This window comes from Scyliorhinus torazame, chromosome 10 (assembly GCF_047496885.1).
Source record: "Scyliorhinus torazame isolate Kashiwa2021f chromosome 10, sScyTor2.1, whole genome shotgun sequence".
Taxonomy (NCBI): Eukaryota; Metazoa; Chordata; class Chondrichthyes; order Carcharhiniformes; family Scyliorhinidae; genus Scyliorhinus; species Scyliorhinus torazame.
In genome coordinates this window covers 57,659,451-57,687,123 of record NC_092716.1, presented here as the reverse complement: position 1 = coordinate 57,687,123, position 27,673 = coordinate 57,659,451, and the positions used below count along the sequence as shown (strand labels likewise).

At 45.9% G+C, this 27,673-nt stretch overlaps 1 protein-coding gene across 2 annotated transcripts in view; it reads left to right on the top strand.

Moving 5' to 3' along the window:
* Window positions 1-27,198, top strand: part of vstm2b (V-set and transmembrane domain containing 2B) — a 186,995-nt gene extending 159,797 nt beyond the window's left edge. For both annotated transcript variants that reach the window (XM_072518168.1, XM_072518166.1), the window contains one exon: window positions 26,473-27,198. In XM_072518168.1, the coding sequence (XP_072374269.1) occupies window positions 26,473-26,549 (77 nt within the window). In that variant the 3' untranslated portion in view covers window positions 26,550-27,198. The remainder of the gene's footprint in view (window positions 1-26,472) is intronic.
* Window positions 27,199-27,673: the final 475 nt, after the last annotated feature.

The window sequence follows — 27,673 nt, the reverse complement described above, 5'->3', positions numbered from 1 at the left end:
AGTTTCTAACAGGGGAGAGAGGCGGGGCCAGTGAGTTTCTAACAGGAGAGAGAGGCGGGGCCGGTGAGTTTCTAATGGAGAGAGAGGCGGGGCTGGTGAGTTTCTAACGGGGAGAGAGGCGGGGCCGGTGAGTTTCTAACAGGAGAGAGAGGCGGGGCCGGTGAGTTTCTAACAGGGGAGAGAGGCGGGGCCGGTGAGTTTCTCACAGGGGAGAGAGGCGGGTCCGGTGAGTTTCTAACAGGGGAGAGAGGCGGGGCCGGTGAGTTTCTAATGGAGAGAGAGGCGGGGCCGGTGAGTTTCTAACAGGGGGAGATAGGCGGGGCCGGTGAGTTTCTAACAGGGGAGAGAGGCGGGGCCGGTGAGTTTCTAACAGCGGGAGAGAGGCGGGGCCGGTGAGTTTCTAACAGGGGAGCGAGGCGGGGCCGGTGAGTTTCTAACAGCGGGACAGAGGCGGGGCCGGTGAGTTCTAACAGGAGTGAGAGGCGGATCTGGCGAGTTTCTAACAGGCGGAGATAGGCGGGGCCGGTGAGTTTCTAACAGTGGAGAGAGGCGGGGCCGGTGAGTTTCTAACGGAGAGAGAGGCGGGGCCGGTGTGTTTCTAACAGGGGGAGAGAGGCGGGGCCGGTGTGTTTCTAACAGGGGAAAGAGGCGGGGCCGGTGTGTTTCTAACAGCGGGAGAGCGGTGGGGACGGTGAGTTTCTAACAGGGGGAGAGAGGCGGGGCCGGTGTGTTTCTAACAGAGGCGGGGCCGGTGTGTTTCTAACAGCGGGAGAGCGGTGGGGACGGTGAGTTTCTAACAGGGGAGAGCAGTGGGGCTGGTGAGTTTCTAACAGGGGGAGAGAGGCGGGGCCGGGGAGTTTCTAACAGGGGAGAGAGGCGGGGCTGGTGAGTTTCTAACAGCAGAGAGGCGGGGCTGGTGAGTTTCTAATGGAGAGAGAGGCGGGGCCGGTGATATTCTAATGGTGAGAGAGGCGGGGCCGGTGAGCTTCTAATGGAGAGAGAGGCGGGGCCGGTGAGTTTCTAATGGAGAGAGAGGCGGGGCCGGTGAGCTTCTAATGGAGAGAGAGGCGGGGCCGGTGATATTCTAATGGAGAGAGAGGCGGGGCCGGTGAGCTTCAAATGGAGAGAGAGGCGGGGCCGGTGATATTCTAATGGAGAGAGAGGCGGGGCCGGTGAGCTTCCAATGGAGAGAGAGGCGGGGCCGGTGAGCTTCTAATGGAGAGAGAGGCGGGGCCAGTGAGTTTCTAATGGAGTGAGGGGCGGGGCCAGTGAGTTTCTAATGGAGAGAGAGGCGGGGCCGGTGAGTTTCTAATGGAGAGAGGGGCGGGGCCAGTGAGTTTCTAATGGAGAGAGAGGTGGGGCCAGTGTGTTTCTAATGGATAGAGGGGCGGAGCCGATGAGTTTCTAATGGAGAGAGAGGCGGGACCGGTGAGTTTCTAACAGGGGGAGAGAGGCGGGGCTGGTGTGTTTCTAACAGGAGAGTGAGGCGGGACCGGTGAGTTTCTAATGGAGAGAGAGGCGGGGCCGGTGAGTTTCTAACAGGGGATAGCGGTGGGGCCGGTGAGTTTCTAACAGCAGAGAGGCGGGGCCAGTGAGTTTCTAACAGGGGGAGAGAGGCGGGGCCGGTGAGTTTCTAATGGAGAGAGAGGCGGGGCCGGTGAGTTTCTCACAGCGGGAGAGAGGCGGGGCCAGTGAGTTTCTAACAGGGGAGAGAGGTGGGGCCGGTGTGTTTCTAACAGCAGAGAGAGGCGGGGCCGGTGAGTTTCTAACGGGGAGAGAGGCGGGGCCGGTGAGTTTCTAACAGGGGAGAGAGGCGGGGCCGGAGAGTTTCTAACAGGGGAGAGAGGCGGGACCGTTGAGTTTCTAACAGGGGAGAGAGGCGGGGCCGGTGACTTTCTAACAGCGGGAGAGCGGTGGAGCCGGTGAGTTTCTAACGGGGAGAGAGGCGGGGCCGGTGTGTTTTTAATGGCGAGTGAGGTGGGGCCGGTGAGTTTTTAACAGGAGAGAGGCGGGGCCGGTGAGTTTCTAACAGTGGAGAGAGGCGTGGCTGGTGAGTTTCTAACAGGGGAGAGAGGCGGGGCTGGTGAGTTTCTAACGGGGAGTGAGGCAGGGCGGATATGTTTCTAACAGGTGAGAGAGGCGGGGCTGGTGAGTTTCTAACGTGGAGAGAGGCGGGGCCGATGAGTTTCTAACAGGGGGAGAGAGGCGTGGCTGGTGAGTTTCTAACATCGGGAGAGAGACGGGGCCGGTGAGTTTCTAACAGCGGGAGAGCGGTGGGGCCGGTGTGTTTCTAACAGCGGGGAGAGGGGTGGGCCGGTGGGAAGAGTGAGGAGTTCAACATAAGCAGAGTGGGGAAAACAAAGAGTCATAGGAAAACGGTATCTACATTGGCTGGTAAGTAACTAACAGCGGGGAGACAGGCGGGGCAGAGGGCAGTAGAGCGGAGCTGCTGATTGGCTTTTGCCGGGGAAATTTGCATACGTCCGTGTACTCACCCTAACTTGAAGGTGGTTTGTGGAGTATCTGTTGTCAAGTGACACTTAAGCCTGAAACATTTCTTCAGTGTTTCCCTCCCTACCCCCTCCTCTAACCAAACAAAAAACAACCGCTGTAGAGATCAAGAGGAAGGTTCGAGGGCAGGTAGAAATCGAACGATGTTGAACCGTGATGTCAGAGCCTGCAGGTAAGAGACTGGCTGGTGACTGGTAAGTAGTTTTTCTTTTATTTTCCCTCAGATGTTGTCGTGCGGGGTGCAGAGGTTGCAGAGTGAGTGCTTGCTGAGAAGGGGAGTGAATAAAATAGGCTCTTTCTTTCTTTTTCTTTTTTTATCTAGAGGGGATGGCAGGGAAGGTAGTGTAATGATCCTCCTGCAGAATGTTTGAGGTGAGGGTCGCCGTTAGTGTTCCTGCTGATTTCATCTGTGGGAAGTGCACCCATCTCCAGCTTCTCAGAAACCGCGTTAGGGAACTGGAGCTGGAGCTGGATGAACTTCGGATCATTCGGGAGGCAGAGGTGGTCAAGAAAGTAGCTTCAGGGATGTAGTTACTCCGAAGAATAAAGATAGATGGGTGATGGTGAGAGGGGCTGGGAGGAAGCAGTCAGTACAGGGATCCCCTGTGGTCGTTCCCCTTAGTACCGAGTATACCGCTTTGGATACTGTTGGGAGGGGGGGACTTACCAGGGGTAAGCCATGGGATACAGGTCTCTGGCACAGAGTCTGTCCCTGTTGCTCAGAAGGGAAGGGGAGAGAGGAGTAGAGCATTAGTCTTTGGAGACTCCATAGTTAGGGGGATAGATAGGCGATTCTGTGGGAACGAGAGAGACTCGCGGTTGGTGTGTTGCCTCCCAGGTGCCAGGGTGCGTGATGTCTCGGATCGTGTTTTCGGGATCCTTAAGGGGGAGGGGGAGCAGGCCCAAGTAGTGGTCCACATAGGTATCAACGACATAGGTAGGAAAAGGGATAGGGATGTAAGGCAGAAATTCAGGGAGCTAGGGTGGAAACTTAGATCTAGGACAGAGTTATTATCTCTGGGTTGTTACCCGTGCCACGTGATAGCGAGATGAGGAATAGGGAGAGAGAGGAGTTGAACACGTGGCTCCAGGGATGGTGCAGGAGGGAGGGTTTCAGATTTCTGGATAATTGGGGCTCATTCTGGGGTCGGTGGGACCTCTACAAATGGGATGGTCTACACCTGGACCAGAGGGGTACCAATATCCTGGGGGGGGGAAATTTGCTAATGCTCTTCGGGAGGGTTTAAACTTGTTCAGCAGGGGCTTGGGAACCTGAATTGTAGCTCCAGTGTATAGGAGGTTGAGAGTAGTGAGGTCATGAGTAAGGTTTCAAAGTTGCAGGAGTGTACCAGCATACAGGAAGGTGGTTTAAAGTGTGTCTTCTTCAATGCCAGGAGCATCCGGAATAAGGTGGGTGAACTTGCGGCATGGGTTGGTACCTGGGACTTTGTTGTTGTGGCCATTTCGGAGACATGGATAGAGCAGGGACAGGAATGGTTGTTGCAGGTGCCGAGGTTTAGATATTTCAGTAAGCTCAGGGAAGGTGGTAAAAGAGGGGGAGGGGTGGCATTGTTAGTCAAGGACAGTATTACGGTGGCAGAAAGGACGTTTGATGAGGACTGCTGAGGTAGTATGGGCTGAGGTTAGAAACAGGAAAGGAGAGGTCACCCTGTTAGGCGCTTTCTATAGGCCTCCGAAACGTTCCAGAGAGATCTCGGTGTCCATGTACATCGATCCCTGAAAGTTGCCACCCAGGTTGAGAGGGTTGTTAAGAAGGCGTACGATGTGTTAGCTTTTATTGGTAGAGGGATTGAGTTTCGTAGCCATGAGGTCATGTTGCAGCTGTACAAAACTCTGGTGCGGCCGCATTTGGAGCATTGCGTGCAATTCTGGTCGCCGCATTGTAGGAAGGATGTGGAAGCATTGGAATGGGTGCAGAGGAGATTTACCAGAATGTTGCCTGGTATGGAGGGAAGATCTTATGAGGAAAGGCTGAGGGACTTGAGGCTGTTTTTGTTGGAGAGAAGAAGGTTAAGAGGTGACTTAATTGAGGCATACAAGATGATCAGAGGATTGGATAGGGTGGACAGTGAGAGCCTTTTTCCTCGGATGGTGATGTCTAGCTTCAAATTGAGGAGAGATAGATATAGGACAGATGTCAGAGGTAGGTTCTTTACTCAGAGAGTAGTAAGAGTGTTGAATGCCGTGCCTGCAACAGTAGTGGACTCGCCAACACTAAGCGCATTAAAATGGTCATTGGATAGACATATGGACGATAAGGGAATAGTGTAGATGGGCTTTAGAGTGGTTTCACAGGTCGGCGCAACATCGAGGACCGAAGGGCCTGTACTGCACTGTAATGTTCTATGTTCTAACTGCTTATTAGCATTACCTATTCTAAATTTGCTTTCAGATTGAAGGTATAACGAGAAATGTTTTACAGATTAGCGATACTAAAAACTAGCTTGAAATTTATAAAAATTAAATTGAAAACAAATTAATTAAAATAGAGACGAAAGGCCAGATGTGTTGTACCTGCATGACGTGGGAGCTGGTAGACCCTATTGTGGTTCCTAGTGAATACACCTGAAGCAAGTGTTGGTTGCTTGAGGAATTCTGGCTCAGAATTGATGAGCTGGAGTGTGAACTTTGGACGCTGCGATACATCAGGGAGGGGGAGAGTTATCTGGTTACTGTGTTTCAAGAGACAGTCACACCCCTTGGATTAACTACCTTGAATTAGGCCAGTGGCCAGGGACAATAGGGTGTGATTATGTGTTAAGTAGGTAGAGGGATACAGGAGGTAGAGTTGCAGGAGCCTCAGCCCTTGACTTTGTCCGACAGGTTTAAGATTCTTGCTCCCTTTGTGGAGGAGAGCATGGACTGTGGCGAGTATCAGCAAACTGACCACAGCACCGTGGAACCATTCAAGTGGGGAGAGATGAAATAAATATAGTCGTAATCAAGGATAGTATAGTTAGGGACGTACACACTGTTCCCTGTGACCAGGATCGAGAGTCCCGAAGGTTGTATTGCCTACCTGGTGCTACGGTTCGGGATATCCTCCTCTGGGATGCAGAGGAACTTGGAGCGGGAGGGTAAAGATCCAGTTGTCTTGGTCCACGTATGTACCAATGACATAGGCAGAACAAGGATAGAGGTTTTGCTGAAGGAATATGAGCAGCTAGGGGTTAAATTAAAAAGCAGCACCAAAAAGGTAATAATCTCTGGATTACCACCTCAGCCACGAGCTAATTGGCACAGGGTCGATTAAATTAAAGGGGTAAATTCGTGGCTTAAAGATTGTTGTGGGAGAAATGGGTTTGAATTCATGGGACATTGGCAGCAGTACTGGGGAAGTAGGGAGCTGTTCTGATGGGACGGGCTTCACCTGCCGGGATCAGAGTCCTGGTGAATTGCATAACTAGGGCTTCAGATAGGACTTTAAACTAAATAGGGGAGGGGAGGTTCCGTTGTATGGAAAATTAGAAAATCTAAGTTAAAGGAGAAGGTAGAGTGAAGGTTAATGATGAGAACTTAGCCAATCAAAAGGGGGAGGGCTCAGGACAGGTTAGTAAAGTTTCCAGAACAAGTAATAGAATAGAGTATGGAAAACGGCAGGAATCTAACTTCAGGCACAATAAGTAAGCAGGACTGAGGGTGTTGTAGCTAAATGCACACAGTATACGAAACAAAGTAAATGTGCTTGTGGCGCACATTGACATTGATTGGTACCATGTTGTTGGCATCACAGAGATGTGTCTGCAAGGGGATAGCCAAGGATATGTGTCCTATCAAAAGGACAGGCAGATGGGCAGAGCGGGTGGGGTCTGAAGCACAAAAGGACTTAGGAGTCATAGTTCAGGATTCTCGAAGGTTAACATGCAAGTTCATTTGGCAGTTAGGAAGGCAAATACAACGTTAGCATTCAGTTCAAGAGGGCTAAAATACAACAGTAGGGTTGTACAACTGAGGCTGTGCAAGGCTCTGGTCAGACTTCATTTGGAATATAGTGAGTTTTGGACCCCGGATCTAAGGAAGGGTGTATTGACTTTGGAGAGGACCCAGAGGAGGTTCACCAGGATTCTCCCTGGAATGAAGGGCTTGTCAACTGAAGAGTGGTTGAGGACTCTGGGTCTGTACTCGGTGGAGTTTAAAAGGATGAGGGGGGATCTCATTGAAACTTACAGAATACAGAGAGGCCCAGATAGGATGGGCATGGAGAAGATGTTTCCGCTAGTTGGAGAGACTAGAACCCAAGGAAGGATCGTATAAAACTGAGATGAGGAGGAATTTCTTCAGAGGGTGGTAAACCTGTGGAACTCATCACCGCAGAAGACTGTGGAGGCCAAGTCACCGAGTGTTTTTACGACAAAAATAGATAGGTTCTTGATTAATAAGAGGATCAGGGGATCCGGGGAAAAAGCCGGAGAATGGGGATGAAAAACATGTCAGCCATGGTCGAATGGTGGAGCAGACCCCTTGGGCCGAGTGGCCTAATTCTGCTCCTATATATTATGGCCTTTTGGTCTAAGTGCCATCACCCTTTGAACCATGTTGCAGTATAAGGCGAAGTAGGCAGAGAGGAGGGAGAAAAAGCGGAATAGATGTGGAAAAAATATAAGATGGGCAAAAACGTTATGTTAGGAACCAAAGGAAGCAATTAGTAATGTAAATGCTAAGTAGTCCATCCCAACAGTGCATAATTTACGATTCTTAGAAGAAAAGCAACTAATTGTTCTTGGCTGAAAAACACTGCCTTGACAGAGAGAAAAACATTGCACGCTCTCTGAGGCTCCTTGAAGCTGACTGTATAGCAATTAATCCTCTGAGGACTGAGCCTCCTTTGAAACCTTAAGAATCTGCTTGCTTCCTAATCCATTCCATCACTGTTTCTGATATTTCTCGAGGATAAATTTGTGTATTCAGATCACCCATCCAATAAATCATTTCAAAACATTAGCATATAAATTATTATTTGCATGTTTTAACATACAAAAAATAGTATACTTATTCACTTCTCCATTATTTTAAAATAGTTGAGAAGAGAATAAGAAATAAAGAATATGCATAAATATAGCAGTTAATAATGTCTTAGATTGTCAAATTTTATTTGCTCAGTCCTGTGAAGCGCCTTGCTACATTTTGCTTTGTTAAAGATGTTTCCACATTGCTGTCTCAAACTGATTCACTGACAAGGATTTTTTCGGAAGTGCACAGTCACTCAGCGGGATTATCCGGTCCGCCAGGTGCGTTTTACTGGGCGGCGCATTCTCACCAGCAGTGGGATTCTCCGTTCCTGCCAATGGGATTTACAATTGTGGCCACCCCATGCCACCGGGAAACCCGCGAGCGTGGGTGCGCTGCCTGCGCAACGTAGAATCCCGTCAGCGGAGGATCCCGTCAACTGCGCACAGCACAATCCCATTCACAGCAGCGAGATATATGGCCCAAATAATCTATTTGTACAGGTGTTGGCTGAAGAATGAATATTGTCCAGAAGACTGGATGAATTTCCTTCTTCTTTTCAAGTAGATCTTTAACAGTTCGATTTTACCTCTCCTCAGAGGAACAACAATTCCAATCCACAATTTCTGACTCATGAGATCATAAGTGGGAGTGTCACCAACTGAGCCAAGCTGCGACGAGCTGAGAGACATTATTTATGCCCCTGCAGTCATTTCCAGGCCCGTGCTTTGATTTGCAAAACAGTTTTATTTGCCATTACACTGTCACCCCTCAACAAATGACGGTAGCACTCTCCAGCAAGTTCAATTCTGGAATGGGAAATATAAAACTTGCCAGAGGAGCAAATTATCGTCCTATGCTTTAAACATCTCTCTCTCTTTCCATGTCTCCTGCTCTATTCAATATTTCAACGTTGAATTTGTTGGAAATTGCAACGTAAACAACATTAGTCAGATGCACAAGCCTACTTGTAAAACCGTCTTTCATTATTTTCACCTTAATACAAAATTGCTGTTTGTGTTCAGCCTAAAAGTTCTTCTTGCGATAATGGAAACATTTCTTCACAATCAAACCTGCTGCTTCCCTTTTGCAAATATCAAACATGATGGGCAGGATTCTACGGTCCCCCAGGAGCGTGTTTCTTGGCAGCGCACCTTTCGCTGGCAGCAGGATTCTATCTTCCCACCGCTTGTCAACGGGAATTTCCATTGAAACCAGTCTACGCTGTGGCGAAATCCGCTGGCGGGGGGGTGCGCTGCCAGCGGGAAAAGTGAACCCCGACAATCAGAGAATTCCGGACGATGTCATTTGAATATATGCAGCTGGATTCTTTGATTTTGAGGCGAAGTCCCCACGCCAGTTCTACGACAGGAAAAATGGGGCATAACAGCCACCGATCCTCCGTTTGGCTGGGGGCTTTAATAATAATCTTTATTGTCACAAGTAGGCTTACATTGCAATGAGGTTACTGTGAAAAGCCCCTAGTCACCTGGGGCGGGATTCTCTCCTACCCCGGTGGGGCGGGGGGTCCCGGCGGGATGGAGTGGCGGGAACCACTCCAGCGTCGGGCCACCCCAACCTTTAGGGTCCAAACCCTTACCTTGAGGGGCTCGGCCCGCGCCGGATTGGATTCTGCTCCACCGGCTGGTGGGAAAGGCCTTGGCACCACGCCAGCCGGGGCCGAAAGGTTTTCGCCAGGCAACGCGGTTCCGCGCATGCGGAGGGGGTGTCTCTTCCACCTCCGCCATAGTGAAGACCATGGCGAAGGCGGAAGAAAAAGAGTGCCCCCATGGCACAGGCCCGCCCGCGGATCGGTGGGCCCCGATCGTGGGCCAGGCCACCGTGGGGGCACCCCCCGGGGCCAGATCGCCCCGCGCCCCCCCCCCCAGGACCCCGGAGCCCGCCCGTGCCACCTTGTCCCGCCGTTCAAAAGATGGTTGAATCGACGCTAGCGGGACAGGCGTTCCAGCAACGGGACTTCGGCCCATCGCGGGCCGGAGAATCGGTGAGGGTGGGCCCGCTGACCGGCTCGCCGCGATTACCCCCCCTTCCCCCCCCCTCCCCTCCCCCCCCCCCCCCCCCCCCGCCGAATCTATGGTGGCGGAGACTTCGGGACACGGCGGGGCAGGATTCACGCCAGACCCCGGCGATTCTCCGACCCGGCGGGGGAGGTCGGAGAATCCCGCCCCACATTCCGACGCCTGTTCGGGTACACAGAAGGAGAATTCAGAATGTCCAAATTACCTAACAGCACATCTTTCGGGGCTAGTGGGAGGAAACCGGAGCACCCGGAGGAAACCCACGCAGATATGGGGAGAACGTGCAGACTCTGCAGAGACAGTGACCCAAGCCGGGAATCGAACCTGGGGTACTGGTGCTGTGAAGCCACAGTGTTAACCACTGTGCTAAGGTGCTGCCCAAAGCATCAAGCAGCATAGAGCACCCGGCTCTACAGCCTGATGAATTGCCAGGCCCGTGGCCACGCATGCACACAGCGGCGGCCTGCAGCGGCCGTGCCGTGCGACGGCCCCCACTTTGGCCGGCTCGCATGTCCTGGACCACCCCCCAACAGTGCCCCCAGCCCCTGGCAAAGTCCCCCCTGCCTGCGGATCGGCCCTCCCCAGACTGTGTGGTGCTGGACTGAGTCTGCAGCCGCTACGCCGAGTCCCCGACGGGTGAAACCACACGCGATCGACGCCGTCGGGAACTCGGCCTGTCGGAGTGGGGCATTGGGGGGGTGGGCCTCAGGCAATGTTCTGAGGCCGTCGATACGACATGTGGCGTACTCTCCGAGCACTCCGTTTTCACAGGGGCAGAGCATCACGAAAGTGGCGCCGCCCCCGATTAAGTCGTGAACGGAGATTCTCCGGCTGATTGCCAAACACAATTTTGGCGTCGGCAAACGGAGAATCACGCCCCCGTTAAGTTTTGTGTTGTTTCCTCACATTCAAGTCAAGTTGGAGCCACTGAAAAATATTCATTTGAATTTAGCAGATGTAAATTCAAAATATCCAGATTGTTCATCACAATAAAAGAGTCTGTCATATTTTAGGACAACATCCCATCGTATGCAGATTGATAATAATGATTTCATTTATTCTTGGATCATTATTAATTCAATAAAAATTGAGCCATTGCACCATTTAATTCTGATAAGTCATCTACTGTAACGTCTTCCGTCTACAGCTTGAGACAACAAGTCACAAGAATGCTGCACTGTCTATTGATTACAATTTTGACGAAACACGCAGTGCACCATAATTTTATAGAACATCATGACGCTAAATATAACAAAATGGAAATTTGTTTTGGGACGACTACTGTGATAATAAATGGCTACAAATGAATTTCAAAGTAGTTACATGGGTGAGAGATTCTGATAGCATCATGAATCACAAGAGCATATATCAAGCAATGTATGCCAAGAACCTGGGATTTGTGTGGCCCCATTGAATTTGCTCACTGCCATTTGTTGTTTTATATACAAGTTGATACTGATTAGTGACTTTACCTTCAAGCTCATTACTTTTTGTTTACTGAAATTATTGGCATTCATTATGTTCAAGGGCCACTGGGGTTGTTTCTGTCTGAGTGGCTGCAAGGCCCTGCCACTCGAAAAAGTAAGTCTGGATGTGTATGTGGGTTTTCTGTGCCATTTAATATAATTTAATTATTTAAATTCATCCCTTTGTAGGAATTAACTTTGGCTCCACTGTCAGTAAAGATAAATGGAAACAAAGGGCTGGGTTTTTATGCACTGACACACATGGATTGGGGTGCCGATAGCACACTTGACCCGGCCAACTCATGATTGTTTCATGGCCGGGTTTCCCATTCAACGAATGCAGCAGACATGATTGTGACACACATAACATAATCTCAACTCCAATATTTAATGCAAGTGGAAGTAGCTGATTTGGGGAAGGAGAGAGCAAGACATGTTGCAATGAAATGTAGCTGGCCGAAGACTGTGCCCTACTTCATGGACACCCCTGTGAATGTGCTGCTGGAGACTCTGAACAGTAGGAGGGAGAGGCTATTCTTTAGAAATGGATGGAAGAAGGCTGTTGAGCAAACCAAGAAGGTGTGTTTGGAGGTGGCAGAAGAGGCCAGCAGTAGGTCCATAGTGCCATGCAGGAAGCAGTTTAATAATCTAGCCAGGGCAGGAAAAGTAAGAGCAGTGACACATTCACCTCTGTCCTCATGCATGTATCACCCCAACTGCATCAGTCTGACCTTTCAAGCTGACCTCAGTTTATTTTGCATCACACCCATTTACCTAAAAGATACAAACATATCTCTCTGTCAATGCACCATCTTACATCTGCAACTACACATCCACCATTGACTCAATCTCATCCTTATGCAATGTCATCGTTGGCCCTCATACTCACCCTCAGCATAGGCAGTCCATTTATCAGGTGGGCAAATGCCATTACTCTCATCGGTCTCACATATTCTCCCCATGTCTGCATGAGTCTCACCCCCACAACACAAAGATGCACAGTGAAGGTGGACTGGCCACAATAAATTGCCCCTTAATTGGAAAAAACCAATTGAATACTCCAAATTTTTTTTAAAAATACATTTATAGGTCTCTTCTTTTCCATCCTGTAGGGAATTAGAACTGAGACCACCAGGGAGAGAACCAGCGATTGCCCACCACTGATCTCATAACTCAGAAGTGCAGAGGAAGAAATTTGGAGACCAGTGGAGTCTCGATGTGCCTAACCATTGAAGATAGAGATTATCTTCAGTGTTAGACAGTATTAAATATCGCACAGCCATATGATGTACAACTGTCCGTCATGTAAACTTGACATCAATGACGAGTGAAATATCATCATGTTCATATTGATAACTTCCACCATACTTACCTTGACAATATGCATTCAATGTCTTTTATTTTCCACGGGGTCTTTGTGCATCCACAGGAGGTGGAAGAGTTCTCTGATGATGATTCCTCAGAGACAAACAATCACTCTGAATGCGCATCTTCACAGGACTCATCCAGAATTTGCACCAGCTCAGATACTCACAATTCTGTGGGTCAGGTTAGTGAGATCGTCGGGATTTCACTCTGTGAACTACACTTCAGAAGTGAACAAGAGCAGATAATGGAGTCAGGTACAGCAGCGAAGAGTCCATGCCAGAGGACACAGGCCTCTCCAAACTCTGCCCTGAGGACCATCGATATAGAAGATAATCATTGAGGAGTAGCAGAGATTGTGCATTCCAAGCACACTGTGCACAATTGCAAACAGATCTCAGGAATCCGCATCAAGAATGAGTTCCTGTTACAGCCCATTGTGATAATGTCTTCTTCCATGGATAGAGATGCCAGACGCATGGAATTTCAAACACAGCAATCACCCAAGTGCACACAGGCCTTTGACAAGGGCTTGCTGACTTTGGCTGCCACCTTATTTTGAATGACTGATATCTTAACTTTAACCTTGTGGTACCCTATTGACCTTCGGAAAAATGCTGTCCATCGAAGTGATGGCAGGGAGGTGCATTTAGGCAATGAGTGGGATAGGGGACAAGGAAGTGCGAGCTTTACTCAAAGCTCTTCCATTCCTCACCCGTTGAACAGTTAGTACTCGCCATGCTGCCCTGTGTCCCAATTGTCAAATCTGCCCCTGCACAGGTGAAGGGCAGCAATTTTTCGTGGAGCCTGTGACTAAAAGGACATCAACCAAGAGCATCTCAACAGTCAGAACTGGGATGTGAGACGCTTGTCTCCACCTGTGCTGAAACAAGTTTGCACCATGTAGAAGCAGTAACAAAAGAAAGAATTAAGATTTGCATTGTCACAAGGATATGTATATTGGTAGGTATTTTGTACAGTGAGACATCCATTCTGCATATGAAGTACATGAATATTATTGATTCCTGTTTTACACATTCTTGGTTGAGAGCTGGTTGTCAAGTGCGTTTTTCAGTTGTTGATGCCGAATAGAAAGACCTGATTTGATGATGACTGATGGAAAGTACGAAATGAAGGATTTCTTGTTTACAGGACTGCATTGTATTAGTGGGTTTTATATGAGTTGTGAGATGGATACATGGGTGGAATACAAGTGAACCTCACAATGATCAGGACATCCCAGTTAACTATATGCACCACTGGTGATGCATTGCCCTTGTTACACTCAACCTCCCCATTGTCATCCTCCCCTTCCTCATATTTTTCCCCTTCCTCCTTGAAATCTTCCTGCGTGTCTCTGTGCTCTGTGCTTTGGTCTTGCTGCCGATTCAAGCCTTGCAGCTGGACAATATTGTGCACAGTGTAGTGCACCGTGACTATTCTGGGTCTCCTGGCTGGTATACACTGAAGGCTGCCTCCACATCTGTCCAAGCAACTGAAGTTTTTGTTCAACCTACCAATGTCTTGCTCAATGACACATCTGGTTGTTGTATTGAATGAATTATCATGCTCCTCATTCCTCAGCTTTCTGAGAGGTGTCATCATCCACATTTTATTAGATACCCCTTTTCTCCGAGGACCAACCTATTAACACTGCTTCTGAATGTGACGAGCTCAGGGAGAGTGGGCTGCACAGGTTGAAACCATTATGGCAGATGCCTGAAAAACCTACAGGCACTTGCATGAAGATGTTCTTGTGATTGAACATGAGCAACATAGGAGTGAAAACCTGTGTATTTGTCAAACACTCAAAGGTGCCTTAATTGCCACATGCATGTATTCAGTGACACCGTGCACCTGTAGAATCATAGAATCATCGAATTTACAGTGCAGAAGAAGGCCATTCAGCCCATCAAGTCTGCACTGGCTCTTGGAAAAAGCACCCTACCCAAGCCCACACCTCCACCCTATCCCCATAACCCAGGAACCCCACCTAACACTAAGGGCAATTTTGGACACTAAGGACAATTTAGCACGGCCAATCCACCTAACCTGCACATCTATGGACTGTGGGAGGAAACCGGAGCACCTGGAGGAAACCCACGCACACACGGGGAGAACGTGCAGACTACGCACAGACAGTGACCCAAGCCAGGAATCGAACCTGGGATCCTGGAGCTGTGAAGCAATTGTGCTAACCACTGTGCTACCGTACTGCCAGCCAGAGCCACAAATCCAAGCATCCGCTCATTCTGACTGACGTGGTTGTAGGAAAAGTTGACATAGTTGGTGAACCTGGCAAACAAGCCATCAGCAGGCTGTCTTATGCATTGATGTGTGTGATTTCAAGATCCCACTGTCTAAAGTAGAGCCCTGGAGGAATCCTGTGGCAAAGAAAGTATAGGACGTGGTGGCTTTGACCGGTGCTGGTAAAACATGACTGCCAGGTCCATTTGGCAGCAGGTCTTGTTCCAGCAGGTTGCAAATGGCTGCCACCATCTGACATGACACACTGAACATCCTGAGATACTGGTGTTCAGACATGCCCGAGAAGCTGGATATCCTCTGCCTACATATCCTCAGTGGCATGGCCTCCTGAGAGCTGCACCTAATTACTGCTCCCGTCTCATCCTGCTGCTGCCATCTTTTCTGGTGCTTCTTGCTGCTGATGATCATCTTGGCATTCATCTGAAGTCTCATCTAAAGCAGCATAAGCAGCATCTATGGGTCAAAGTCCCAAATACAGGTCAGACCACCAAATGACCAAAAAGTGGCAGAAACCTCCAAAGTGCAGAAAGTAACCTTTCAGTACGAGTACTGTGAGCAAGTCCTTTTCCTGAGATTGATTTTGCCCCATCGATTGAGGTTGTATTCTTGCTTTCACAGGTGAGTTCAAAATCAAACTAAAAATCAATGCCAATATTCCTCTGATTGAGCAACTAATACATATTAATTGAGAACTTGCTTCTCTAGAGGTTGTTGCTCCCATACAGACTAATGCACTGCGCTAAAACCTGGAAGTCAGTGGGTTAATTTTCGGCTTATACCCCCATGTACTCCTGAACCCATACACAACTGCAGGTAGCATACAATCCATGAAGCTAAGGGCAGAATATTTGGACTTGCATGATTTTTTCCAGCATTATTCAAATATGACAATATTCAAACAACTCGGTCTCTGCTGAAATTTTAACGAGTTTTAATCTGAAACTAAATTCTAAGCACTCTGTGCATTATTACAAGTTCACTGGAGCTCCCTGGCTTTGGCCTTGGGGTTATCCAGTGAACAATTGAGCCATTTCAATACAATTCCAGATCCCTGATCTGTGCTGATCTTAGATAGAATGGTACTCAGGTTAGGGAACAGAAAAATTGAGCAGATATGTGCTCATGGTTCCAATGCAGCATTCCCTCCTGTACAAGTGGATGTCAGAATCAGAATAGTACCACGTTGTGATGCCCCCATGGTTGAATGCAAACATTCACTGCCAATATTCACAAATCAATAGCAGCTATTTGACAACGTATTGGAGGGAGCCCTGAGCCAATGACTTCAAGGCAGCAGGGGTAGAAAAATAACCATTTGGGTAGATCCAGGGCCTCACTTAGGCCCGTTTACAGCACTGAGGAGCTCCGCTTTCCGGACCCCTCAGTGCAGAGAGAGGTTGGGGCATCATTTTTAACTGGTGTCTCAATCTCTCAATTCCAAGCCACAACCCCAAACCCAGCCCCCAAGCTCCAGCCTCGACACCCCCTTCCACACCCATGCAGCCTACCCACCAGACCCGATCCCCGTTATGGTGCCTTAGCAGTACCATGGTGCCATCCTATCTAGGGGACAAGCATCTGGGGGCCTCTAATCCCGTGGGAGACCCCCATGAGTGCCGTTCCGTCTGGTCCCCATTTGTGGAGACCAGTACTGAACGGCGCTCGCCCGAGGTCTCCAAGGCGAGGGGGTTAGATCCCACACCTTGATTAGATTTCAGGTATGCATATTAGAGTGAAACTAGAGGGATCTCCCGCCATCTACTGGCCGCACCTTGCTGCTTTCGGGTGCAATACGGCCAGTAGATCTCGCCAAACATGAAATCAGTAGTTTGAGGATTTCCATCAATCCACTCTCAATTTATATGAAAAAAAAACAAGAACTCTAATGGCTTGCACACCAGGGAGTAAACGGACAGCTTCACCACCTGAGTGGTGGTAATGGAATGGAACAGATCATCCATTGGTTTTAGAGTTTACTGAAGTTTTGTTTGTAATGGGATGGAAGTTGGGTGAGTTTTATAACATGCAGGCAATCCACTCTGACTTACTACCCAGGTAGTAAAGTTGAAAATTACCCACAATTTCTGATTTGTTGGGTGTTCTGGATCACATACAGGTCACCAACACTTGAAGTAGTGCAACACTATTTTATTAAAAGGTTAACTAAACATACTTGAACTGTGGGTTAATACGATACCAGCTTTAACTAAAGACCTTTGCCTTTTCCTAACCAGTTGATGCACTCAGCACATGGTGAATGTCTGTGTTGCAGGCTGTGAGCTCTGTGCTCCTAGCTAGCTGCTACTCGAATGAGCGGGAACTCTGATGTCCCCTGTCTTTATAGTGTGTGTGCTCTCACTGGTGATTGGCTGCGGTGTTGTGTATGTTGATTGGTCCCACTGTCTGTCCATCAGTGTGTGTCTGCACCATGATATACTGGTGTATATTATGACAATTTCTACAACCAGTTAGCAGCAATGCTGCAGGAAACTCACCTTTTGGAAAATAGGCCAATATGGTACAAGCAAAAGTATCTATTCTGTGATGTGTTTTCGCATAAGCAAGCACACATTATTGCCTATTTTACTTATGGGAGAATATTACAAACTGATCCTGAGATGGGTTATTCATTACATCATATACATTGTGGAAATGGAAAATAGGAAAGGTGTAGTTTGAAGCTGAAGTGTTAAATCTTGAGTATAAAGAAAGTATGTTCATCTTATCTGATTCAATGCCGAAAACATGAATTATTTAGAACTCAAATAAGGCAATATATAATTCAATGATGTCCTCCTTCAGGGAAACCAGCATAAGCAGAACGTATATGAGAAACTAAATAATACTTCATGAGTATTAAATCAATATATTTTGCCAGAATTCTTAAACAGCCGTAGAAACAAATCAATATTTAATGAGTTGATGTCATTGGAAATTTATTTAATACATATGGAGAAAATAAAATAAAATAAAATTCATATTTTGCTATACAGCATAATCAAGGAAGCAGAACCATTTGCAGTAGGTCTGCAAGGAAGATATCTTTATTTTGTTGATATTTTCTTTATTTAGTTTTTTTATAAGGATCAGTGACTTTTACAGCTTTTGTTTTCAGAATCATTTCACTCTGGGCTTTTTTCTTCCTACATCATGAATGAAAACATATTCTGCCAATGACATATATGAATTAAAGTAGATATTATCTGCTTTTCATAGTTCAACTCAACTCAGCTCCATTACCTCAACTCCATTTATTCTCCTTTGCTCCATATCCCTTGATGGAAAGAGGCAGGGGGATATAGAGGAATATTAGGAACGCCGATGCGACATGAAGGTTATATTCATCAATCTAGAGAAGGCTTAAGCTTGAGTGCCTCAAAACAAAGTCTGAACATGTGCTAGAATTCATGGAGTCCCTGAGAGGGACTGACATGGACAAGAGTGCCAGTCAAGAGTAAGAGGCTGTGTGGGGGAGGGTTTCAAAGACAAAGTTGTATTGCACCAAGGATCTGCATTCAGCCCCTTCCTCTTCCCGATCATCATGGATGTCCAAACTGAGTAAGTAAAATGGCAAGTACTATGGATTACTGGTGTTTATAGATGACATTGAGGTGTGTGGTGGGGGTAATGAGAAAATAACTTGAGTACCTGGAAAAAATCACCAGAAGAAGGGGATGAAGATCTGGAGACCAAAGATCTAATATATGGAATGTCAGAAGGAGCCTGGTGAAGGGGTTCATAGTGAAGATCTAAAGATTATGGGTAAAGATGTGGAGAAAGTGAGTTGTTTCAAGTGCCTGGAATCAGTGGTGATAAATGATGGAAGTACTGAAATGGAAATTAAGCAGCCAATTAGCTCTGTTTGGAGTAACTGGAAGAAGTGCAGTGGAGTGTTATGTGATAGAAAAGTATCACTGAAACTGACAGGAAGAATGGACAAGGCAGTTATGGGAGCGAAGCTGTTGTCCAAGCTTCTGCAAAATATAACATCAAGAAGAGAGGGACAACAACTGGATACTAACAGAAAACACTCAGTCTGAAAATGTTCAATTGAATCTGCATCCCCAGAGGACAGGGTTCCACTATACTTTGTGCAAAACCTTTCTTCCTGATTTCACTACTAAATAACCTAGCTTTAATTTTAAAGGCCCCCTTGTTCTCGATTTCCCCACTGTGGTACAAAGTTTTAAATGACGCTGGTTTAGCTCAGTTGACTAGGCAGCTGGTTCATGATGCGGAGCGAGGCAGGTTCAATTCCCATACTGGTTGATGTTATTCATAAAGGCCTGGCCTTCTCAACCTTGTCCCTCGCCTGATCCTCAGGTTCAATCACCATCAGTCCCTTTCAAAGGGGAAAGCAGCCTATGGTCATGTGGGACTATGGTGACTTTACCATATAGTTTAAAATAAGCAAAATACCGAGGATGCTAGGATCTAAAACAAGAACTCATCAGGTCTGCCGGCATCTGTGAGGAGCAAAACAGAGGCCGGAATTCTCTGGCCGTTGCAATTTACTGTTCGCGCTGGCAGAGCACGCCTGCCCTCTGGTTCCCCGGCAGCATGGGGCAGCATCAATAGGAAATCGTATTGACAAGTGGCAGGAGTAGTGAATCCCGGTGCCAGCGAACGGCATGCTGCCCAGAAACACAGTGCTGGGGGAACCAGAGAATTTAGTCCAAAGTTAATGATCCTTTTGGCTCTTTGTCAGATGGTAAATATTTTCTGTGTGTCTACTGTTTATTATCTTAAAGACCTCAAACAGGTTAGTCACCCCTCAAACTTCTAAAGTCAAAGAAATAATGTTTCCTTTATGAGGTTTAGTGTGCCAAAAGGCGCCGTTGTAAAAGCCGCTCGTTTTTTTCTTGTTTTTGCTATGTTATCTGAATGATCTACAGTCCACATCATATTTTTGGACAGTCAAAAGTGCATTTAGTAAGCAGAGGGTTATAAATTTGTTTATGCTGTACGTATGTTGAACAGCTAATTATGAAACCAGAGGGTCAGTTAGCTCAGTTGCCGAGAGATGCCAATTCCTGTACTGGCTGAGGTTATCCGGGAAGGCACTGCCTTCTCAACCTTGTCTTTCACCTGAGGTGTGGTAACCCTCAGGTTGAATCACCACCAACCAGCTCTATCTCAAATGGGAGAACTGCCTCTCGTAACTTTCACTTTTATGTTCATGAATGCAGAAGGGACTATATAATCCCTACAGTGCAGAATGAGGCCATTCAGCCCATCAAGTCTGCACTGACCCTCTGTAAGAGCACCCTAGGCCCATTCCCCATCCTATCCCCATATCCACACCGAATCTGCACATCCCTGGACACTAACGGGCAATTTTTTAATATCATGGCCAATCTATTTAAACTGCACATCTTTGGACTGTGGGAGGAAACCAGAGCACCTGGAAGAAATCACACAGACACGGAGAAAGTACAAACTCCACACAGTCACCTGAGGTCGGAATCGAACCCGGATCCCTGGCACCGTGAGGTAGCAGAGCTAACCATCGTGCCACCATGCCAATACCTATTGCTTCCCCATTTTCTCTTCTTTAATGATGGTATATTTTGTCAACTGAATTATATGAAAAGATTACTGTATTTTTAGACAGTGGCATCGATCTGGTAATGAAGAAATAAACAATGATCTTTCATGCTAACACAGAACACCCTGGTGTTTAAAGTGTTTCCTGTGTTAATCAGCTCTTTGTCCTCCATTTCAGCGTAAATCACCCATTTCTGACACAGTAATCCATGGTCATGTAAAATCTCCAATTCTGATTGTATTGTCAACAATCAATAACTCTGAATAAAAGTGTTTCGATCTATGAACATATCTAAATTCCTCATCAACAGACTGCAGAAGACAGAAGCAAAATTGTAAGAAAAATTCTTAAACCAATATCAGAAATAGAAATACTCACTCAAACGATATATAAAAGTGGTTCATGTTCCTCTGATAGCTGTGAAATATATTCAAGCAGGTTTAATGCTGAAATATCAAAACCGAGCGAACTAAAATGCTACATTCTCAGCTGGTACCGCATTGTCCTGTCCCTTCTCTACTCCAGCATGAAGTCAGCTGGTTCCCAGTCTGTTGAATCTTTGGCTATGACTATGAATTATTTTTTGTGTTCTTTGCAGTTGGTAAGTATTTGGCTGAAAACCTGAAAGAGTTCAAATGTAGTTCTATTTTGTTGCATTAAACTGTATACTGACAGAACCTATTGTAAATCCCTTAAATTCATGCTTTGATTTGAGCTTGTAAGAATGATCTGACATTGGTAAATCATGTTAGGATTATAGGTTAAAGATGTTGCAGGGTTAAACCGAAACGTACTGGGGTAACTTTGTCTTGTGTCTCAGAATGATAACAGATTTGAATGTGAGAGGATTGTAGTGATGGTTACTGATTTTTAGTGCCGTGCCAATCCATTAAATTTATATCTGAACAGAGAATATTTAGTATATAATCTCCATTAGTATCAACTCTCTGCCTTATTAAAGTAAGGATTTTGAACCTGACCTTGACCTCCCAGTATTACTATGCTAGATGATTATACAACTATAAAAGAAATGATATAAGCAATGCATATCTCATTCAGATTAAACCTTTCCAACAGTACAGAGTCAATTGCTTGGCTACTAATCTAAAAACTAAAAGTAAATAAGGGAATCACTTGTTTTGTTACTGAAACTATGTCAACAGTTGGCTCTCTGATAAGATCTGAAGGATCATATCATCTGTATTTAAGCGCTTCACCATTAGTAGCCATACCTTCAGCTGCTGAGGTCCAAAATTCTGGAATTCCCTCCTGAAGCCTCTCTGCCTCTCCCTCCTCCTTTATGATTCTGCTTAAAACCTACATCGTTGACCAAAATTTTAGTCATCTGTCCTGTTACAGGTACAGTGTCTCAAAGCTGGCAACCACAGGACTGAGGACATGCCAGGTTTCAGATCTTGCCAGATTTTGGGTCAGGTGCAGTTGGAGCCATGGGTGGTTCAGGTCAAGCTGGGTCAGGTGGGCAAGGGTCGCTCGGGGCACAGGAAGAGGCTGGTGCATAAACGGCAAAGAGGATAGCTAATCAGCAATGCAGCACCTGGGCAAATTGTCCAGGTGAATTTTCTTTACTCCTTTAAAATTGATGCATGGCACATTCTAAAAATATCCATTCTTTTGGACAACGCTGGTTTATCATAGATTATCATTGAATTTACAGTGCAGAAGGAGGCCATTTGGCCCATCGAGTCTGCACCGGCTCTTGGAAAGAGCACTGCACCCAAGGTCAACACCTCCACCCTATCCCCATAACCCAGTAACCCCACCCAACACTAAGGGCAATTTTGGACACTAAGGGCAATTTATCATGGCCAATCCACCTAACCTGCACATCTTTGGACTGCGGGAGGAAACCGGAGCACCCGGAGGAAACCCACGCACACATGGGGAGGATGTGCAGACTCCGCACAGACAGTGACCCAAGCCGGAATCGAACCTGGGACCCTGGAGCTGTGAAGCAATTGTGCTATCCACAATGCTACCGTGCTGCCCTATGGACAGTTAGATTTGAAACATTGTCCTTATGTTTCTTACTGTCAAATTTTATTTGATGCTGCTCCTGTGTGGCACCTTGGGTGGTGTTGCTACATTAAAGGTGCAATATAAACGCATGTTGTTGTTATTGTACAGTCTCATGCAATACCAGCTTGTTTGTCAATTATATTAGCCAATTAGTGTTTTGATTTTGGGGTTTAGATATTTTTTTTACCTTCAGAGACTATGGAGTAGAATTTCAACTTGCTTCTTGGGCGTACAACTGGCATTACAATTTTCATTCCCATAACAGATGGTCAGCATTGGTATTATGGTTAAATTGCATGTTTAAAAAATCTACTCTCATATTTCACATCAGTGATAATAAAAACCATGTTACTTTTACCTGAAAATGCTACCTAGAACTTGTGTGTCTTGACCTAGTGTAAGCTCCAAGGCTAGCTCCAAGGGGCTGTTTAGCACAGGGCTAAACCGCTGGCTTTGAAAGCAGACCAAGGCAGGCCAGCAGCACGATTCAATTCCCGTAACAGCCTCCCCGAACAGGCACCGGAATATGGCGACTAGGGGCTTTTCACAGTAACTTCATTTGAAGCCTACTTGTGACAATAAGCGATTTTCATTTCATTTCATTTTCATTACTGTCCACGGGATTCAGAGCTTATTGTATCCAATGACATTTTTATCACACTTCCACTTATGAGACAGTCTTACTAATACATCAAGTCCTGAAATGTTCACAACTGTGAAAGAAATAGTGATTCATCAATAGGTAGTATCCTATATTTTTGACAATTATGCTTTGTTCACAAGTTGATATGTTGCTGACAAATTTTGGTCTTGCCTTAAAATTGTCAGATACAACAGTGCTATTTGTTCCTGTTAGTGGCCTGTTCATTCTCCATTTACAGCTGTATACTTACTGCCTGATTTTTAACCAAACAACAGCATTAGCCGAAGCAGTAACACGAGTAATTCCCTTTATAATCTGAACCACACGAGCATGTCTTTGAATTATACCTCCTCATGCTTCTCTAATCATCTTCAAAGTGAGTCAAGAAAAGTCCTGGTAAGACAAAGCCAGATATTAACTTTAAGCTGACTTATTTCACTGCAAAAGAACACACACAGCAGTAGTTCTGATCAAAGTCTCTTCGTACACTCTATGCAATTTATTCTCAAGTAATAATACAAAATAATGAAAGTGCTGTGTCCCTCTGTCCATGGATCATATTTTTTGACTTAAACAAAATGGGGTAGAAATTGGGGATGGAAATTTGTGTCCTCCTTTATGCTGAGCTGGTAGCAGGGAGGCATTTAATCAATCGGGGAGGGTGGCGGGTGTGGACCCACTCCACCTTCTGGCCTGCACCCCGATTAAGTCTGTAGCGGGAAGGGCCAAGCACAGCCTTCGTGCCCCGCTGCCAATTTAGGCCGTTAAATGGGAAATTAATGCCCACTTAAGGATTTAATCTAGCCACCACACGTATGAACTCAGCGGCAAGTTGCCAATTGGGAAGTCGACAAGGAAACCTGTACAGATTACTTGCAGGCTTCTGCGGTGGGGTGTTGGCCTCTTGTCCGTAGGCACAGGTCCCTGATCAAGGGACCTGGCATCGGGAAGGGGCGAGGGAGTGGGGCGTGGGAAATGCTGAGGACCACTTTCCTGTCTTTGCTGCTGGTAGCTGAACCTTTCTTCATGATTCCCAACCCATGCCACCACTCACCTTTGGTCTGAGATCCAGCAATGATCCTAGGCCTCTGGAGGGTGTTGTACTGGGAGCAGCCTCCACCTCTCCCGTGGTGCTGGCCTTCCCATTCAAAAGAGCTGCCAGCCTCTGACCAGCAGGCGGGCGAGACCGTCGACCCAGGATCCTTGATCCGGGGCCGGGGTGGGGGGGGGGGGGGGGGGCGGAGGGAGGCCCATCGCTGACCTGAGTGCTAGAAGATGCAGCAGGCCTTCCGGGAAAGACGCAGGCATCATGCCAGCTCACTATACGACGGCTGAGACCTTTGTTGCCTCCATAAGATCTGGCCTGGGTTTCATTGCATCGCTTCAAGGACATAAAATGGGCACAACAAACAATAATTTTTGGTACCAATGCCTCACACCCGAAGGATGCCTGAAGTCGATATTCGGTCGAGCTCTTTTTCAGGCAACTTTGGCAAGCATCTCAGACCGTAATTAAACTGCTTACATTAAAACAAAGCTGAACCAATTGACATTTTAAATTTAATTAAAGGGTGACGGTCAATGACATTACTGGGAGAACTACTTTACAAGAGTTACTGAGCCCATTAATGTGAGGGAGATGAATGAATAAACTGAAATGACAAGGCTAAAAAAATTATGCTTCACATCTTGTACCCCTGGCTTCCCAGGCTGCACATAAAGACCGTGGGAAGCCAGAAATAAAAAGATTATTGGCATTTAATGGGATACCTACTACCAATTTGTGGTAGTATGTATTGGGGGTCATGTGGGACTGGAAGCCCTAATGTCATTGGCTGACAGATCCCGGGTCCTGGTTGGCCGTTGACCTCAAGCTCCGCCCTGAAGGCGGAGTATAAGGAGCCGGAGTCTTCCCCCGCAGGCCAGTTTACTATCGAGCTGCGGGGGAACAGACACGCTTAATAAAGCCTCATCGACTTCACTCTATTCGTCTCACGGAGTCTTTGTGCGCTACACAATTGAAGTATCATTATGGTGAAACCCACTTTGTTTTTCTCTCTTGTCCATTTTCTCTCCACTCTCCCAACCTGTTGCCATTAATTCCTTGGTGAGGTTCAATTCCCAAATACTGGGTAATCTCCAGTTTCTTTCCCCAGCTATTTCAGTGTAAACTGTGTTAAGTGGATTAGCCAAACATGGAGGCGCAGTCTGTAATTATCTTCCCATTGAAACCATTTTTACATGCCAGCATATGGAGACAAAAACAGCACAATAAAATCAGAGAAAATAATTCAATACAATTCATTGACCTGCCGAACCTTGACTGAAGTTATTTTCATTCTGAGCAGAAAATGATGGCAATTCCTGGCACAATGGAATGTTCTCAGCCAATGGACTTCACACAGGAATGGTTTGCAAACATAATCACCAGAGAAAGCAAGAGTTAAGAATTTAAATGGTGAAAATCAAAGACATCCCACAGAGAGCAGGAGCTGACCCCTGCATCTATTAGGGAAGAGCTTTATTTTCAGTAATTTCCTGCAGTGGTAGGCCTGAAGGTAGCAGAGGCAATTTGGTTTAACAGATGAATAGGTACCTGAGGTAACAGAGATTAAATAACCTTCTCCCAACCATCTCTCTGAAGGTCAGTCTGAGGAGCTTAGTTTCGATAATAAGAACCTGAAGCAGTTTCTCTGACAAAAACAAAATAGGAAGGCAGAAATCTTCAATTAGTGCACAGAACATGTATCCCGTACATAGAAATGAATGAGTCCAACAAAAAGGTTTTTCTGTTTTGTGTACGTTCAGAGTCAGAGAAAAGCTGTTGCTAGCCACAGTGCATTTAGCCATAGGCTATGGCTGTCATACAGTAGATATTGTAACAAAATAAATCCAACTTTGTGGAGAAATCAGGACATTTTTCTATTGAAAATAACCCAAGTGCTGAAGTTTTGAATTGTCACTTGTGCTGGAGAATCCCACCTCAGTGACAGATCACATCCCAGATTATTGGGGGTGTTTATGTGAGGGCTATCTCTGGAAAACAAATTCATGAAATACTTTGCTTCCTACGTTGCAGCAGTGACTTCACTTCAATATTATCTGGCTGTAAAATATTCTGGAATGTTTTGAGATTGTGAAAGATACCATGTAAATTCATATGTTTCTCTTTCCGTTTATCAAACTGTTATGTTAGCAACAACGCAGGAGGAGTTAGTTTCTATGATGCAGTGGCCAGAAGGGAGATCTGGCAACTCTAAATATATTCATGAATTTGAATTGGTGACCGGTTCATGTGATCATGAAATAGCACCACTTTAATCACATTCAGTAGTATAACTCTGATCCAAGTACAACCATTCCATTTCTTTACCACATATTCTATTGTACCTGTTCGATAGTCCAGCACTTTGGATCTGACACTTTTAATTTCAGTTTAGAGTATTTTCAGCTTAAAAGCAAGGAGGGCAATTTCCATGTTCTGTACAAATCAGTCAGAAGGCGAGTGTAGCATTGTGGGATAGTACCCAACCTAATTTTTGTACATTGATTGCAATGATCAGGAAATGTTAGTTATGGTTGTTCAAACTGAAGTGCTGTACAAATGATATCTTATTTTGCCTGCAGGTTTTGAACCCCTTTCTGCAACTCACCCATTCCTGTTTATCTCTCTGCTGATCTTACAAAGGCTCTGCACATATTAGTAAACCTTGACTGATTTCTCCGAAAGTAACCTTTCTCAAGCCAACAAAGAAAATGTGCAGTGGAAACACACAAAAAAGACTATGAAGAGTGAAGAATTTAAAAACTGGTTTGATCGAATTGCCTTTCAAAAATTGCAAAGGAAGCAATTGAAGGCATAAGAGGGAAATAAAATGCTTATCCAAGAGTGAACTTCAAACATTTTCAGCAGTCCAATGTTGCACATTCTAAATGTTCTCGACGTGGTAAATTAATTTCCCAATAAACACAATGTAAAGCCTTGCTGAATATAGCATGGCAATTGTTATTAATAAGATTATTTTCTTTGTAACAAATTGCACCTGCTTGTTTCCTGCACAATTTGTTCCATAGCCACCTATCAGTTCTCAATATTCTAATGTGATAACGCAGGATAATGAAATTTGAATATTTTAGATTGATCCCTTTGTTCATTCTCTCGTTTTATTCTATGGCATTTAGATTTGATTCCCTTTAAGAATTTTAAGTAGATACAACATATCCCTTCATAAATATCACTTAACATCAACAATATTTATTTTTAATAAAGATGGAAAATAAGGTAAGACATTCATTTATAAATTGTATTGATATATTGCTGAAAATAAGTTGGAATAAAGAATTTTCAAATAATGTCTTCAATAGCTGTATTGGTGAGCTTCTCAATCTTAACACAAAAATGGCAGATTCATTAAATTATTTTTTGTTAAAGCTATTGGTCCGATGTTACAAATGCACACATCTGGTGTGGTGACGAAACAAAGAAGCACATAGCAAGAAATTCCAGGTCCATTCTTGTACTCCTCTGCTCTCTCTGAAAGAGATGGTGAACTTTTAAATATTCATGAGATGACTACAGATTAAACAGTTTGAATTCAGTCGGATCCAAGATTAAGTAGCATGGAAAATTGGGGGCAGTGCATCTGTGATTTTCTGATGCTCTTCCAGTTGGCTAGGGTTTATGCTAAAGAGTGTACCTTGACAGCACAGATGTCAACTACAGATATCTACAAATTTACTTGGTATATGTGTGCCTGCTAAATAGATGTCTAGGACAGATATGTCTGCATTTGCGACTTTTGTTACAAAGCACCGACTGCAAGGATTT